Below are 17,923 nucleotides of genomic sequence, written 5' to 3' on the forward strand. Positions count from 1 at the left end.
AAAATATGTATTAGCATGGTTATCAATATTTAATGCTGAGGCTTAATTTTAAACTTGTTTTCAGTGTAAAATTGGGCAGTTTGATGATTTTGAGATTTTAGGAAAGAAGGAAGGGAACATACTTTAAAGACCTTTGTTTTAGTGTTTTAACTGTACTCTAAACCAGCACCTGTGACCTTGCAGAATGTACCAAATTCCTAAAAAGCAGAAGAAATGTTACATCTCATATTGTTAGGATGGACCCTATGTGAGTGTTTCTTATCCCTGCCCACAGCAACAAGAAAGTTTGATGTAATATGGTGATGAAAGTAATAGATAATAAAACGAACATCAGTTCATTTATATCCATTTCTTTTTTTTCCCTTTGTCCAAGTTTCTCTCTTTTTTGAGTAGAGTTGACACATAGTGTTGCAGTAGTTCCAAATGTACAGCTTCATGCATTTATATCCATTTAAATTGAATCCTCAATTCGCATTTCTCTACATTCAGTGGTTTAGGAGGAAAAGCATAAAACATAAGACGATGTTGTGCATTTATTTTGAGAAAAAAATTTTTATAGAATATTCTGGACCAATGGTACATTTAAATTACCCTTCTTAGGTGTGTTAACAGTCAAATATGACTCCTGGTTCCATACAAGTCTCAGATCCTTAAGATGAGTCTTCTCGTTCCTTTGGCATCTTCGTATGATTTCAAAAGAAATGGATTTCAACAGGGGCCAGGATAAACAGAATTTTAATTCTTTTAACATTCAATAGAAAAATGTAGTGATGTAGTTCTGTTTTATGAGGGGTAATTATCTTACCTTACCATGTATTTGCTTTTACCTTTTTTCCTAAAACAGATGAAGGAGCATTGGTCAGAGCAGCCAAGCAACTGAATTTTGTTTTCACTGGAAGAACACCGGACTCAGTGATTATAGACTCAGTAAGTTATTTCTTTTTAAGTGTCTTTTTCTTCAAAGCAGTGACATGTGCATAACTTAAAGATAAAATAATATCAAAGGATCATAATAAAATAGAGGTTCCCTGCCCCAGAAGCAGCCACTTTATCTCTTTCTTCAGACATTTATAAATCTATTTTCAAAAACATATGTGATGAATGATATCTGTTTTCATTCCTCCATTTGAACACATCTAGTGACTTTGTCTTCTGTTATGTTAAATGAGGATTTATCTCTCTTGATTCACTATCCCTTCCCGGAATATATATTAACTATATCACTATATATTACTATAATTACATTACAGCTTTTAGTGAAACAAGTATTCAGACCTAATTTTTAAAATACACAAAAGACTTGAGCAGACATTTCACAAAAGAAGATATACGAATGGCCACTGAGCATGTAAAAAAAAAGAAATCATTAGCCATCAGTGAAATGCAAATTGAAATCGCAATGAGATGCTATATACATACCCACCATAAAATTAAAAACACGGTCCGTACCAAATGTTAATGAGAATAGAGAGTTTGTGAAGCACCCATGTGTTGTCGGTTGAAGTGTGAAATGGCACGAGCCCTTTGGAAAGCCTCAGGGTTTTCTAACACAGATAAACAGGCACCTGACCCAGCAATTGTACTCACAGTTACCCAGGAGAAATGAAAGCTTGTGTCCACAAACAGATACCTAATGGAATGTTCACAGCAGCTTTATTCAAAGTAGTCAAACATTGGCAACAAACCAAACATCCGTCCGCAAGAGAAGGGGTGAGCAAATTGTGATATACACTTCCAGTGGACTTCCAAACAATAAAAAAAGGAAGGAATTGTGGATTCATCAACAACATGGATAAGTCTCAAAAACATCATGTCGAGCCGACAAAGCTAGACCCAAAGGAGTGCGTGCTCTCAAGATCAGACAAAAGCGATCATGGCAGTAGAATTCAGAACAGTGGTTGTCTTAGGGTCAGGGAGGACATGGATCAGAGGAGAGCACAAGGAATTTATGGGGTGACGGGAATGTTCTACATCTCGATGTGGCAGTGGTGGTTACACCATCATACCATTGGAAAAGACATAGTTTTCGCCAAACTGTGTGTTTAACGTCTGTGTACCTTATTGTATATAAGTTGCGTCTCACTAAAAAAAATCGTGACTTAGTATTTGTTACTATGCCTGTACCAGTATTCATAGTTGAACACTGTTGTATTCAAGAATTTTTTTCTCTTCTTTAATTTTATGTTTCCTGATAGAAATTATTTCCTGAAAATAATTTTTCCTTTATTTCCTAAAGATAAGTCCCTCATCTTTTTTTTTCAATTGCTTAATTTTCTCTCTACCTATTAGTGATTGTTCCCATGTATTCTTAGTACACATACTCCAAGTGTACTAAGTCACACCAGGTGATCTGTCAGTTGGCAGTTCTTACCTTGAGACATGCCCAACCACGGCTCTACAAGTTCACCAATTCTTTTCGGTCTGTGCCAACTTTGTTCTAAGGCCTGTTTCTACAGCACATGGAATCCCTTTTGATATTCCTCTATATGGGACTATTTCCTGTGTCTCAAATCTTCTTTCTTGGTGAACTTCCCTGTTTTGATGGAAGACATTTCATGTTTGTTTCTTCAGATTAAAAAGTCATTCTGGGAACAGAGGGCACACTAGTGATAGCCCTCAGTAAGTCCAGCTCTTGACCTCTTGACTCTAGGGCTCTGAGACACACTGATTGATGGGTCACCATTTTGTTCATGGTTGTCATCCTGGAATTGCTTTCTTTTTTTTTTTTTTTTTTAAAGAATTATTTATTTATTTGACAGAGATCACAAGTAGGCAGAGAGGCAGGCAGAGAGAGGAGGAGGAAGCAGGCTCCCCGCTGAGTGGAGAGCCCGATGCGGGGCTCGATCCCAGGACCCTGAGATCATGACCTGAGCCGAAGGCAGAGGCTTAACCCACTGAGCCACCCAGGCGCCCCCTGGAATTGCTTTCTCATCTTCCTGAAAACTTTCTTTACTTCTGTCCTGTGTTAGATCTTTTGTTTCTAAATCCCATGTCTTTCTTGTTCTTGGTTTACTCTTTTACTTCTGTGGAATACATTTTTTAGTGGCTTTTTGGGAAAAGATACATGGGGAGTAACTTGCTTATTTATTTTGCAGTCCTTTCAAGTCTAAACATTTTCCATCCTAGCGTTATACTTAATTGATAGTCCAGATGAATATAGAATTACAGGATAGAAATTATTTTCCTTAGAAATTTTGATTTTTCCACTATTTTCTAGTTTCCAGGACACCTCATTGAGAAATCAGAAGCTACTGTGATTCCACATCTTTTGCGACTTGCCCCTACCCACTCCCCCACACTCTGGAAGGTTGTAGGATCTTTCTCCCAAGAGTTTGGACATTTCATGACAGTATACCTTAGTGGGAATATTTTTAACCCACTGTGCTAAGCACTGGTGGGCCTTTTTCCATTTGGAAAATTCAGTTCTGGAAAATTTTTCTTGAATAATTCAATTTTCCTTTCCTCTTTTTGCCCTCTTTAGAATTCTTGAACTAATCTTTATCTTTTATACTCCTGCTTTTCATGCCTTTGACTTTTTGCTCTGCTTTTTGGAAGTTTTCTTTAGGTTTATTTTCCTAACTTTCTATTCATGTTTTGTTTTGTTTTTTTTGTTGAATTTCTGCTCCCATGTTTTTGGTTTTGAGAAGCTTGTTTTGTTCTTTCAGTATTTATTTTTAATAGTATCCTGTTCTTGTTTCATGAATGTCATATTACTTCCCTGAGAGAAATAATGATAGTTTTTTGAAATCTTCATTTAAAAATTTTTACAAGCATTTAACAAAGTGCTTAATTACAAAGCATTTACAAGCCTTTAGTTAAACTGTAGTTTTTACCAGAATATAAAATGGTCTGAAACAGTCATCTGCAGTGAATATAGTTTTGGAAGAAAGCATACTTCATCAAAAGTAAAATATCAACTTTCAAATGTTCTTCTCCAGAATTTCTCATTTTCCACTTAGGGGAAAAGAGCAGCATTTAATTACTGTAGCCCTTGCATATGGGAATGTCTGATAGACTCTACCGGGTTTTTGACACAAATTGCAATATGCAGAATAATAAGGCCAGTCTCCTCCCATACCACCAAAGAGCACCAACCAGGGTATAAGTATTTCTCATAAAAGCATAAGAATTGTTATAAACAGTCTTATTCTTTCACACATTTTTTGCATAGTTCCCCTTAAGAAGCATATGCCGGCCTATGCAGCAGTATTTCCAAGGGTATAAAACCCTGCAAAAAAGTTTTATGCTACCAGGAAGCCACCGTAATTGGTTCCAATGTAGAGCCGGAAGTGACACATGCGACACACCACTTCAGTCTGGTGTTGGTGCTATGTGCAGAGACAGCCGGGACCAGCCACCAGACCCTTGGGCCCCTCGGGAAACCCAAACCTGAAACTTCTTTGGTCCACAGGGTATTTTGTTTTGAATTCTTTTCCCTACAAATTGCTTTTGTCTGTTGGTTTTAGATATCTCTGTTCGATGTTACTGTCATTACATGTCTGTTAATCTTTGGTACTCTCACGGTTAAGAAGAAGGAACTTGAAAGCAGGTGTGGTGGTTCAGAGCCTGAGGGGGATTTTTGTCTACAGTGAGCTCTGCTGTAGGGTGGTCTGGGAGATTCATTTGGGAAGCCGTGGTGTCTGTACCCTTAAGACTTCTCTTGGGCTTGTTGAATTCCCCAGAGAGTAATCTCCAGATTTTAGCCTGGAAAGGTCTGGCTGAGTAGGTTAATATATTGGGGCCCAGCATTTAATATGAATATAACAATGCCATGTCTTCAACTGTGCTGGTCAACTCTAGACAAAAGATTCTTCTAGACCAAAGGAAGGGCCCGTGCCGAGAGCTCTTTTCAAGTGGATCTTACCCAGTTCTCCCCATTTTAGGCCCCTCTCTTACCTCACAATTCTAAAGCTATCTACTTTTTCATATCCTTAAACCACTTAAGGATCATATGGTACAAATCAGGTGGGTTCTTAGATTTTCCCATGACCACTGTGGCATTCAGCCTTCTTGGATCTGCTAAGATACCACCTACTGATCTGTGCTCCAGCTTCCAAATTTCTGGTGCTATTGTCTCTTTTCTTATTTTCCCGCCATTGTAAGCTGCTCTCTTTTTAAAGCGTTTACTGTCGTTTTAGTGAAGCTCTGGGAAAGACAGAAATTAAATGTGTATGTTCAGCCTTCCCTCTTAACCTGAAAGTTAATAAATTTGCTTAAAGAGAATGTATTCAGAAGGGATGCATTATGTGTGTTATTTTTTATATTAAAACTTCATGCATAGGGTTTATTTCCAAGAAGCCCACAATACTTCCAACATGATGTAATCATATATTCCTTTCCTTCATAGTTGGGACAAGAAGAAAGATACGAATTACTCAATGTTCTGGAATTCACCAGGTAAGCCATCTGCTCTGTGATTTGTATCTATCCATAAGATAAATTCCTACATATTTTCGTTCTTTCCTTTTTAAGTAACTAGAAAGTTATGCTTTATTTTTTTAACTTAACTTATTTAGAATAAATATTAATTTAAATCTGCATTATAGCTTATAATTGTCATAGCAGCTAAGAAATCATAAACACCTATCTTCAGAGTATTGCCAGACATGACTCCTGGAGGCACCATAAAAATATTTTTGAACAAAGCAGGTCTGCATTACAACTGTGGGTTATAGGACCAGGATTCTCATGGCTGGTGATCTGGAAACATCGTTATACTTAGAGACAGCAGGATTTACGTGTACTGAATCCCTATCAAGAGTTAGGAACCCAGCAGTCTATCTATCTATCTTTGGGATTTCAGAAACCATACCCGTCCCTCTGTCAGGTATAAAACCAGTTACCATTTAGAAGGAAAAAGCAGAAATCAAGGAGCTTATCCTACTTAACTTTATTTTTTAAGGCCAAATAATAGAGACCTTCTAATAACAATCAGCAATATGTCTAGGAGTTGGCTTTTTATTTTTGCATGACTACATCATTTCCAAACTAATACACTCCTGAGGCAAATAGGCCTCCATTAACAGACAGGATAAGACAGGATGGTCTTTAAAGACTACATCACCATTAACAATAGGACACTTAAGGTCAGGCCACAGGCAGGAAGTAACACTTCACTGTTTAAGGAAATAAGTGTTCACTTACCTTCTTGAACTTTCTCCTCCATAAGGCAAGATTATACACTGACTAGAAAAGGCATTTCCTACAGTATGAAAGTTCCTCAAAAAGTTAAAAATAGAACTACTCTGTGATCTAGCAATTGTACTACTAAGTATTTATCCAAGGGATACAAAAAATACTAATTCAAAGGGACACATGCACCCCAGTGTTTATAGCAGCATTATCAACAATAGACAAATTATGGGAAGAGCCTAAGTGTCCCTCAACTGATGACTGGATGAAAATGTGGTAGATATACAAAATGGAATATTACTCAGCCATAAAAAGGAATGCAATCTCTCCATTTGGAATGACATGGGTGTAGCTAGAGAGCATTATCCCAAGCAAAATTAGTCAGTCAAAGAAAGACAAATACCATATAATTTCACTCATATGTGGAATTTAAGAAACGAAGCAAACAATCATGGGGGACAAAAAGAGAGAGGGAAACGAAGAAACAGACTTAATTATAGAGAACAAACTGATGATTACCAGGGGGAGGTGGGTGGGAGCATGGATTACGTAGGTGATGGGGATTAAGGAGGGCACTTGTGATGAGCATTGTGTGATGTATGGAAGTATTGAATCACTAAATTGTACACCTAAAACTGATATTACACTGTATGTTAACCAACTGGAATTTACATAAGCACAAAAATTTTTTTTTAAAAAACACATAGCTTACTGGAAAAAAAATAAGAAAAGGCATTTCCTTTTCAATGCCGGCTTTGGTTGTTGACTTGTTGGGAGTGACCACATGCCTTGGTTAATATAAAAAATAACAGGGTCTTTCTAATGTATTATTTAAACACTGTTTTCCTTACTTATATGCACTGGAAGGCTCAAGGGAAAATGCATGAGACATTGATGAGTAACTGTAATAGGTATTTCCAAAATGTATCCCCCACCTTTTTTTTCATGTCAAAGTGGCTGTTTTCCCTAAGTCTACTTGCATTATACCTGCAAATTATTTTAAGTAGTGTATCAATTAGCATTGGGTATGTTTGTTTATTAACACATACCTTGAAGATCCACAAAGAAAAATAAAGCAAGGTTAGGGGTTTAGGGTCTTTCAGGATGCAGTGATAGGGGTAGGCGTAAGGACGAAAGTGAGAAAAGTGACTATGTAGGTCTTCAAAGAAAGTCTGGAAAAAACATTAGTGGTTTGGACGAGGATGATGGTAGCACAAAGAAAGTGAAGTTGATAGACTCCAGATACCTTTTGGAAGAATGTCAGGGGGCCTTTGGGATGGACTGGGAGTGGAAGAAGAAAAGGGGGGGGGTTGGTGTCTCTGATGTGAACAGCTGGGTGGGTAGAGGGACAGTTTACACAGATGGCACATACAGGGAGAGGAATAGATGTGCAGGATAAGATGATTGAATCGTCCCGTTTGAGGTGCCCGTGAGATACACACATGGAGGTGTCGCAGGTAGGCAGTGGTTGTGAGGACCCAAACCACAAAAGAGAAGCCTGTGGCTAAGATTTCAATGTGGTCGTTGTTGGCCTGTCCATGGTAATCAAGCCACAAAAATGAGTTGGATCTCCTGAATATAAAATATAGAGTGGAGTGAGGGAAACAAGAAAGGCTGAGGATTGCGCTATGACTAACTCTAACTTCTAAGGGTTGATTAGAAGGTGGGGGGGGGAATCAGGAAAGGAGACTGTTTTGTGGTTAGAGCTGTGGAGGGTAAAGGGAGGGAAACCACGCAGAGCCAGGAGAAGAGGCTTTTTTTTTCTCCCCGAGGTGACAGAGGTCGTCTGTGTCAGAGACCACAGCAAGGTTAGGTGAGCTGAAGGGGGGATGTGTTTGCTGGGTTGAACCATTCATTGGGAGGGTCAGGAGAGAAGCCAGGTGGGAATGACGGGGGCTTATGGGGGTGGCACACAGAGGGGGCGCACATGAGATGTAAGCAGAGACTGTGCACATAGCAGTTGCTTGGGGTTGAGTTGTGAAAGGGATGTGGCTCCGGGAGGGTGGATTGTTTGGGCTGAGTTTCATAGGCAAGAGACTCCAATGTGTTTAAATACTGATAAGAGGATGCCATCTAGAAGGGGACAATGTACTCTCAGTGGAGAGCAGCATAACTTTAGGAGTGAGGTTACTGAGGAAGAGCGGGGATTCACAACACGAGGGAAAGGAAGGTCTCTGGGAGGAAAGGAAATACTTCCTCCGTCATCAGGAAAAGAGGCAGAGGGGATGATGCCCAGCAGGGAAATGCGTAAATGTATAGGTGTTAATGGCAGAAAGGATGAGAATTTCTTGTCTGAGGCTTCCATCAAGGTGAAGTGCAAAAATTGCAAGGGTCTGGAGGATGAGGGTGCATTAAAGACTTGGAGAATGGAGAAGGTGTTCAAGTCCTGCAGATGGTGAGAGAGAAAGCTTATTAGAGGTGGCGTGTCTCTAGACAGCACACAAGTGACTGTGGATCGTGAATTTCCTAGGAAAGCTCTGTGGCAGGAAGACTTTTCTCCACTCTGATGCCACAGAAAGGGTTCCCATTTACCCATGACTTGGGAGTTTTGCCAAGAGAAGGGAAGAGCAGGAAAGCTGAAGAGCTTGGGACCATCTCATTAAAGTTGGATTAAGAGAGGCACCAAGAAGGGCTGAGACAGACTATAAACTGTACAATGTCGTTGCAAAGAGGGCCCAATTAAATGTATTCCCAAAGTGCAGGGATGGCAGTCAGAGGAACCAATGCAGTGGGGATTAGAGTTGGAAACACAGAGGACTGAATATTTCTAGATGCCTCAGAAAGAAGCTCCTGGCTGTATGCAAGGACGCTGTATCTTGGCTACTTTGTATTGGACTCATCTCCATGTTTAGCAAATGTTGCAACGTAAAACAAATAGATACAGACACTTGAGAAGTCCCTTCCCCACCCCCCCTCATTTCTGGAGAGAATGCCTATCCACACTTGGTCCTAAATGAGGCATATCCTAGGCAGGGCTCTGCCAGTTTGTCTTACTCCCTGTTCCTTCTCTATCAATGCACTGGCAGATGCTGTGTGTTTGACTAACATTTTCATATCGCCAACACAGTGTTCAAACGCTTGTGCTCATCAGCTTAGCTTGGTAATATGAATAGATTTTTTTACATGCTGCCAGTGGTTTGCTAGAAATCATTGAAAAATAACCGTCGTGAATGCTGACGTCAGTTTTAAAGTGCCCGTGTTTGCCTTTCTCCGTGCGATTGGGTATATACTTAAAATGCATGACTATTTCTGTTTGCATTCAAAGCTAGAACATACACTTCATCTTAGATACTGACTTTAAGATTTTTTTAAACCTGAAAACATTGAACCAGAACTCTTTCCTGCCCCGGTGGGTCTTAACTCTTGCACGTTTCTCAAGGTCTCTTTTGTAAATTACCCCTTTAGGGAAGCAGATGGTACCTTAGTGCCTTAAAATACAGAATGTAACCTTTAGAGGTACCCAAACCACACACCCAGGGGATGGTTTGTAGATGTGGAAGGAGAGGGCTCATAATTCGGTAAAGTTTATTTTTCACTGTGAGTATTAAAATATGTGAGGCATGACAAACACACATATATATGCATATTCTCTGTATGATGACACATTATGGAAAACCTCTTTCAGCGCGAGAAAAAGAATGTCTGTGATTGTTCGCACTCCATCCGGGAAGTTACGACTTTACTGCAAAGGAGCTGTAAGTTTTTATTTTTGTCTTTTACAGTTTTGATTTATGGTGGTTTATAATGTATATGTTCAGCATTCTGCTATGGAAATGTAACACAGATGTTTAGCATAAAGTTGCTGACATCCACTTTCCTTGGAATTTTATAGTAATCGTGTTCAGCCTCTTCTGGTGAAATGCGGAATTCCTTCTGGGTAAATTTGGTGCTTTGAAAAAATTTGGCCTTGCTTCTTTATATAATTCAATTTTGATACCTAGTATTTGAGGTTTATATTATAAAATACATTAGAAGACAATTAAATCAGAAAATGCTTTGAAATTGTATTAGAAATGTAGGAATCCACACCAGTCTGAATGTAATTTTTTAAAGTCCATAGAAGCGGCAGTGGGGGGGAATGGATCCCAGTTTACTGCTGTATGGTCATTACTATTTGTCTTGCACTCTTTTCATCATAAAAGAATTTCTAACTATTGCTTGGCTTTGGTATATTGGCAGGTTATTTTGACAGAAACAGTAATATGTCATTTATAGTGATTTTTCCTAGATAAAATATGTTTACACTCATGGAAAAATAAGGAGTCAGCAGACCAGGGTCTCCTTTTGTTCCTACAATTACTATTTTCCTTCTGAATTACCTTTTCTGGGTACCTAGTCTGCTTGGGCTGGTCAAGTAACTTACCGACCTGGAACTTTCCAGTTTTAAATATAATCAACAACCTTGATTTATTTTTTTTTAAAGATTTTATTTATTTATTTATTTGACAGAGATCACAAGCAGGCAGAGAGGCAGAGAGAGAGAGAGGGGGAAGCTGGCTCCCCGCCAAGCAGGGAGCCCAACACAGGGCTCGATCCCAGGACTCTGAGATCACAACCCGAGCCAAAAGCAGAGGCCTTAACCCACTGAGCCACCCAGGCGCCCCAACAACCTTGATTTATTAAATGAAACTTGGAAATTGTACTTATTAGGAAACCAAAGCTTATTACTGAAATTTTTGTTGAAAATGTTTTTCAGTGCCATGGTTTTAAAGCATTGAAATGCAGTTTTTGAATGCCTTGCTTTTAAAGAATTTTGGTAGAATTTTTTCATGATGTCTCATAAGTTTAGTTTTAGAATTCCTCTTGTCATTGATTGAAACAACTAGTGTTTATTCACTGTGTGCACTTTACCTACGAGACTTTCAACTGGATTTTGGAGAAAGGAAGTTAAGACCCAATACTTGTCAGACACTAAGTCTAGTCAGGGAAATATATATAAAGAGATGTTTAGGTTACAATATTGAGGTGTATTGTAAAACTCTTCCACATTCCAGTGGTAGCGTTTAGTGATACAGGACTAAAGAAAGCCTTCCACTTGAAATACTTATGTGTCCGCTTTGCATCTAACTCACATCCTTCCTTCCTTAGTTTTGAGTAATCTTCCACCTAGAACCTTTGTTTGGGCAGTTAAAGCACTGAATAAAAAATAAAAATATTGGACTTCCTTTTTAAATAATCACGGAGATAGTTTGCATACGTTAATTTGCTTATTGCATTGTTTCCCCTCACCACCAAGTTGGCTACGAAACATGGTTGAATACTAAGAAGGCAGAGACATGTAAAACAAGGTACATTTGAGAACTGCACGTACTTTGGCCGAGAAGAGTACACGCGAGGCTGGAAAGGTGTTCATGCGTTAGGTCATGCATTTTTTTTTTTTGTACGCAAGAGCTTATACGTTTTAATGAACTGTTCTTTTTTTTTTTTTTTTTATACGCAAGAGCTTATACTTTTTAATGAACTGTTCTTTTTTTTTTTTTTCCTGAACTGTTCTGATGCCATTTAGGAAGATGACTCAAGGCAGAACGATGATGCATCCAGAGTTCCCCATTGATGCTCTTGAGTAAAGTCCTAGAGTTGATAAGGATCTGAACCAAGACAATTGCAGAGAGGATTAAGAAAACAGAGATTTAGGACTTAATAATTGATTACATTTGGGTGACAAGGGAAACCATGATCGAGGATTATTATCCGATTTGGACTTTGCTGAGCAGATGAAGGGGTACCACCTCCCATGATAGAGGGTTAGGAGCTACATCTGGGCCATGAGGCAGAGATGCTTGGATTTCACAGGGGAAGGAACCTGGGATGCTGGTAGAAATTTAGGAATTAACAAGCATAGCTAGAAGGTAATAGCAGGGGATTGATGAGGATATGTAAGGAGGAAATATTGTATGGAAAGAGAGGAGGGCTAAAGGTGTGGATAGAGGATCTAAAAAGAGAGACTGGAATTGGGAAGAGAGTCTGAGGAGTGTTGATTCCCTGGTGGAGTGAATCAACAGGGACATGTGCAACAGAAGACTTTAGTAGTGAGAGTCAGTTAAGGCCTCAGCGCTAATACCTTCCATTCAAGTTGACACAGTCTGCTCAAACTTTGATGTATCTCCTCTATTCCAAATTCATGACCGTGATGGATACAGTATAACAAGAGAGCAGAAATACAGAGCCAGGCTTAAAAACAAGATAAACATCTTTGAGGCCCCAAGTAGGAATAGAAAATCAGCGTGGTACACTGAACCTCGGTCTTGAGTTGAGTGGGGTGGGAGTCCTAGGGTCAGGATCTGGGAGTGGTGGTTACAGTTTGGTTTCTGTAAGCCAGTGGGGGCAAAGAGTGCTTTCTGTAAAATGTGGATGGGAGCCAGCCTCCCCTCTCTGATGCCTGAGACGATGGTGAGCTTCCTAATCCTGAGAAGGGACTCAGAAAAGCTCATGCCAACTCTGCTGGGGGAGTACATAAAGCCACTAGAATGGGGTGTCCACAAGTAGGGCAAAACTAAGAGACACAAGAGGAAATTTCATGCCCAAGAGAATAAGCATGTAAATCACCAGACATGAATTCACTTTGGGTGAAATCAGTTGTGTAGACAAGTCTGAACAAGGATGTCTTAGTGCAACATGATTTATTTTTTTTAAAAGATTTTATTTATTTATTTATTTATTTATGTATTTATTTGACAGAGATCACAGGTAGGCAGAGAGGCAGGCAGAGTGGGGTGGGGGAGAAGCAGGCTCCCTGCTTCCCCCCAATGTGGGGAGAGAGCCCAATGCGGGACTCGATCCCAGGACCCTGAGATCATGACCTGAGCCGAAGGCAGAGGCTTTAACCCACTGAGCTACCCAGGTGCCCCAATGCAACATGACTTAAAAAAAAAAAAATTGTAACTATTTTTAATCAAAAAGAAAAGGGGATGGGGATATGTGTAAGCTAAATTAGAAATCCTAAATTTAAAAGAAAACATCAGAAGTTGGGATAAACTCTAAACAGTGGAAGGGGCAGGGATGCGGTTAGTGAATTGGAAGATAGCACAGAAGAGTTCATCTGGAACATAACACAGACAGGTGATGGCTAGGTCATGTACATGTTTATGGATGATTTGTTTTTTCCTTGTTTTCCAGGTTTTCTGTAATGAGGTTGCCTTGCTTTATTAATTTTCACATGAAAAAAAGGAAAAATATACAATACACAGTTCATGTCTGCAATAGTAGCCAATTTAAGAAAAGTTACATTCACAAATAAAATCTGAATTTATTCAAGAAAAGAAAAAACCTCCCCCAATGCTTATAGACTAGAGGAAAACCTAGAAACTTGACTATCACACTTAGTGCTTTAGGGACCTTAAAGTGACTGACAGTTTCTAAGTAAGCGCCCCGCCCCCGAATAACATCCTGTGCCACACATCAGGAAGACCACATCCGAAATCAGTTATGTGCCCTGCCTATGTTCCCCACCACATCATAGGCAGAGTACGGATAAATCCGAATGGCACACACGAACGCAGAAAATGTCCGTCTGCATTTACATGTACAGCTGTCTGATGATTTTAGCAAATGTCCCAGATCACAGGGGCCAAAGGACCTTCCATGTGGCAGTCAGTTTCACCTTGTTGGGTAAACTGACAGCAAGATCAGAGTCCTCGCTGGCAGCTGCCTGCTTGGTAGCAAGATTACCTAGAAAAATTCGCTGTAGACCACAGTGCTTAAATAATGATGTTGGACCTCTTTTCTATTCGCTACCTTCTTACTGTTGGTGCTTGCATTTCATCATATAGTCCTTTATTTGGCAATATTGTATATGCTTTAGGATGACTGAGGACTACATCTGGTGTTTTACTCATGTGACACATGTTTTTTGATCAGCTGCTACGTGCAGGACACTGGAGGTGAGGACAGAGCAGCACTGGAACTTGAGTCTAAAAGATGAATAGAAAAACGACTTTTCAAGTAAAACTTGACCTAAGATGAATTATCCCTCGTGAAGCCCTAGGCTTTTTACTGGCTGAGCCAAGCCATCCCGGGAATGTCCCCTCATTCCCGATTTTCCGCTCTTACCTTGCTGAGGGCGGGGACGCCCCATAAGTAAAATCAGTTAGGATTTCCTGCAAGTGTAGACTCTTTGAGGTTCTGAGTCTGATCTTAGGGGATACACATGCTTTAGTTCCTGTGAAGAAACCTCTTTTGGTCTGAACCAAGTCCTAGCCGAGGTCCTAACCAACTACTTGATGTAGTGCTCTGAATAAATCAGTGTTACTTTGGGTGAGAGGTTATTTGTATGTATTTATTTCTCGCATGTAAGCATGGCCAGTTGTGACTTGTCCTTTAAAAACATACCATCTTGGAGCTCCTGGGTGGCTCAGTGGGTTAAAGCCTCTGCCTTCGGCTTAGGTCATGATCCCGGGGCCCTGGGATTGAGTCCCACATCAGGCTCTCTGCTCAGCAGGGAGCCTGCTTCTCCCTCTATCTCTGCCTGCCTCTCTGCTTCCTTGTGATCTCTGTCTGCCAAATAAATAAATAAAATCTTTAAAAATGATAATAAATAAAAACATACCATCTTCTCTAAAAAATTTTTTTAATTAAAAAATAAATAAAAAATAAAAACATACCATCTAATTCATGTAGAAGGCCACATTCTGTCTCCTCCTTTCCTTGATACTATAAAGAAAGTGAAAAATTCTGTTTCAAGCATCATTGTCTTCCACGAGAAAATTTGGCTACATGGCAGAATTTAATCTCCCTATCACTTTCATTTTCATGACTTCAATTTTTTTTAGAGATTTTCTTAATTTTAAAATGTCCTATTTTGATTTCATTGAAAATGTCATTAGCCTATGGAAAAAAAATAGAGTTCATAAATTATACCTTTCATTCCTAGAAAGGAGCCATGAGGGGAAATTATCATTTCCTTTTGCTTTGCCCCCCACTCCCATTCCACCACTGAAAAATGAAAAGAAATTCATAATTGGGGCCTGGAATATTCCATCTGTTCTGAGGTCACTAAGTTCTTGTTTCTCTCAAGGGTTCTAAATCATACTCCATTAGTCGGCTTCCAAATCTCAGCCCTGAGACTGGAGACCCCAAAATGGGTAATACCACTGAGAAAGTAATTGCAGGTAAATGATTTATTTTTTCCTAGTCTAATAAAACCATGGAGGCCAAATGCTAAAATTCTTAAAACATTAAACCCACGCTGAGGAATAGCTGAAGGAACAATAAGCAGTTTATAAAGGGGCAAAAATCAGAGAAACGTTAAGTGGTGCATAACGTTCAAGCTGAAAGGGACTTTAAAGATAATCCAGTAACTGAATTTCACAAACTAAGGGAATTGAGCTTTTAGAGGCTAAAGTGACACAATCAGAAATATTTAGCTATCAAGCAGGACTCAAGGTCTGTTCGAAGTTCTCCCTATAACACCCACCAGCCCTCTCTGCGCCATTTGGACCTATGTTTCTCAAAGTTTGCACTGTGGGAGCACCGGTCCCGTACAGATGCTCTAATCTCTAGCTCGGGCTCCATAGGGAATGAGTTTGGGGTTCATACCATATAGCCCCTTAGCGATCTGCTGTGCACATTAGCATTGTAAAGGCTCCAAGTAATTATCACAGGGCAGGCTTTGTTCAGCCAGTGTTTCTCAAACTTTATGAGTGCGGGACCTTTCTCCCCTGTGGCACCTGTGTATTTATAAGGGGCGTATACCCTGCAGTGTCCTGCAAAGCCTTCAGGGGTGGGGGAGATCTTGCAAGGTAAGGGAAGTCCTGGTGGACTCTGAGATGTGGAATGCTAGAGTAACTCTGGGTTGATTCACAAAGAAGAAAGACGAACATAGAGGACTCGAACCTTGTTTCCTAGCATCCTTAGGGAAAGAGTGTTATTAGGGAAAAAAATATTGTGCGCTTTATAACTAATGTTCAAAGTGATCAGTTGTTTTTATACTGATTTGCTGCTCATAATGTTGCCAACACCATTATTAAACTCAAAATGCTTCTCCTAAGTATATGATACCTTCTGTTTGTTTTCCAGGACACTGTAATATATGATAGACTGGCGGAGACTTCAAAATACAAAGAAATTACCCTGAAACATTTGGAGCAGTTTGCTACAGAAGGTGAGTGTAATGTAGCAATAAAGCATGATTACAATAAAATGAAATCATCTACTACTGATGTCTTCCAAGATTGTTGTTATTTTACTTAGAAAGTCCTCTAGCAAGATAGCAATTGATGCTGATAATTCAAGTTATCCTACATGCTGTTCCCATTATTTTTGTTTTGCTTTCCTATGTTAAAATTTTGAGATACTCGGTCCCCATGTTTTGGAGGTGTAGGGTCTATAAGACTCTTCCGTTTTTAGAATGGGTACCTCTTACACTTTAAATATGCTGTATCTCTAGCAGTGTAGGAGGAAGAGTACCCAAAAAACTGGATATTCTAATTTGAGTAAGAAAGAGAATAAAAAGTAAATAAGCCTATGTAACTATTAAAATAGTTATTTAGTGCAGTTTCATCGCAAGACTTCTTAAAGACTTCTAAAAACTTCTAAAAGACTTCTTAAGCCCTTACTGAATGACAGGCTCTGTGTGAGGCCGGGGAATCATGGTAGACAGGCTGAGTCCTGTCTCTCTGTCCTACTGAAATATATGATCTGTGCGACTCAGCAGTCTAGGGGGATGATCTAGATTAGATGGGAGGACATGAGCATCCTTAAACAGTAGGGTCACTTACTCCAAGCATTTGTAGAGTCTTATCTCTGAACTTAACAGAAATAGCCAAAACTATATCTAAATCTCCCATCCAGGGCTACTGCCTTTGCCTCAGGTCATGATGTCAGGGTCGTGGAATTGAGCCCCTCATCGGGCTCCTTGCTCGGTAGGAAGCCTGCTTCTCCCTCTCCCTCTGCCTGCTGCTCCCCCTGCTTATACTGTCTCTCTTTCTCTCTCTCTCTGACAAATAAATGAATAAAATCTTAAAAAAAAAATAAAAACAAAAATCAGTCAGTCAATCTCCCATCTAAATTATCTCTCTTGTCTGCCTGGGCTGGAACTGCTGCCAGTGGCAGTAAATCTGACCTCTGATCAAGTGCTTTTTCCTCTTCATCCCAGCTATGAAAAGATAGAAGAAGCACTAGGCTTTGAAAAGCAAGGACTTAGAGAACCTCCCCTCAGTTCTCCAAAAACACGAGAGCACAGAGACATCCGCGTTCATCCTCAGCGGGGCTTGGCAGGCACAGCCCAGCCGGCCTCTGACACCAGTTTTTTACTGAGGAAGGGAGTGGGGTGGGGGGGGGGGATCTTTCTCTTCTCTAGTTGTGGTAAGAAGATATTCCAGCTCTAAGAGCTGAGCTGGCTTGGCCTTCACCTCCACCCTATTCTTTCTGGCCCTAGGCTGAACAGCGCTTTTACTCCATGACTACCCCAGAGTAAGTCTCCAGCCAAGTTTCCAAAAGAGAAAAACATGTCCTGATGTGGCCCCAAAGATTTAAGTTCTACTCTCAGTGAGCTGGCAATGCATAGCCCTACTCCTTTCTTGGAAGACAGAATCCTCTGGGCACTTTATGTCCCATGTTCTCTGCTTCTTATTTCTGACATGTTCCCTGGCCATGTTTTATTTGCTTTGACCTCACTAGCTAGTTATTCTGAGAGTTAATGACCTTGAGTGAGGGTGTTGTCTTCTCAGGAACCTAATGAACTACATTTGTCCTGGCTGCTAAATGCTTTTGTTTCTTCTTTGTTCCAGTCCACCATTTTTTTCTGGCTGAGGGTAGCTTCCAAGAGAATTATGAAATTAATAGGCACCAAGCA

At 39.9% G+C, this 17,923-nt stretch overlaps 1 protein-coding gene across 3 annotated transcripts in view; it reads left to right on the plus strand.

Annotated features, from left to right (window-relative positions):
* Positions 1–17,923, plus strand: part of LOC111149090 (ATPase phospholipid transporting 8A1) — a 233,220-nt gene that overhangs the window by 108,662 nt on the left and 106,635 nt on the right. For all 3 annotated transcript variants that reach the window (XM_022506004.1, XM_022506005.1, XM_022506006.1), the window contains 4 exons: positions 845–927; positions 5,348–5,397; positions 9,758–9,827; positions 16,147–16,231. In XM_022506004.1, the coding sequence (XP_022361712.1) occupies positions 845–927; positions 5,348–5,397; positions 9,758–9,827; positions 16,147–16,231 (288 nt within the window). The remainder of the gene's footprint in view (positions 1–844; positions 928–5,347; positions 5,398–9,757; positions 9,828–16,146; positions 16,232–17,923) is intronic.

This window comes from Enhydra lutris, unplaced genomic scaffold (assembly GCF_002288905.1).
Source record: "Enhydra lutris kenyoni isolate GAN:26980312 unplaced genomic scaffold, ASM228890v2 scaffoldscaffold21, whole genome shotgun sequence".
In the NCBI taxonomy this organism is placed as follows: Eukaryota; Metazoa; Chordata; class Mammalia; order Carnivora; family Mustelidae; genus Enhydra; species Enhydra lutris.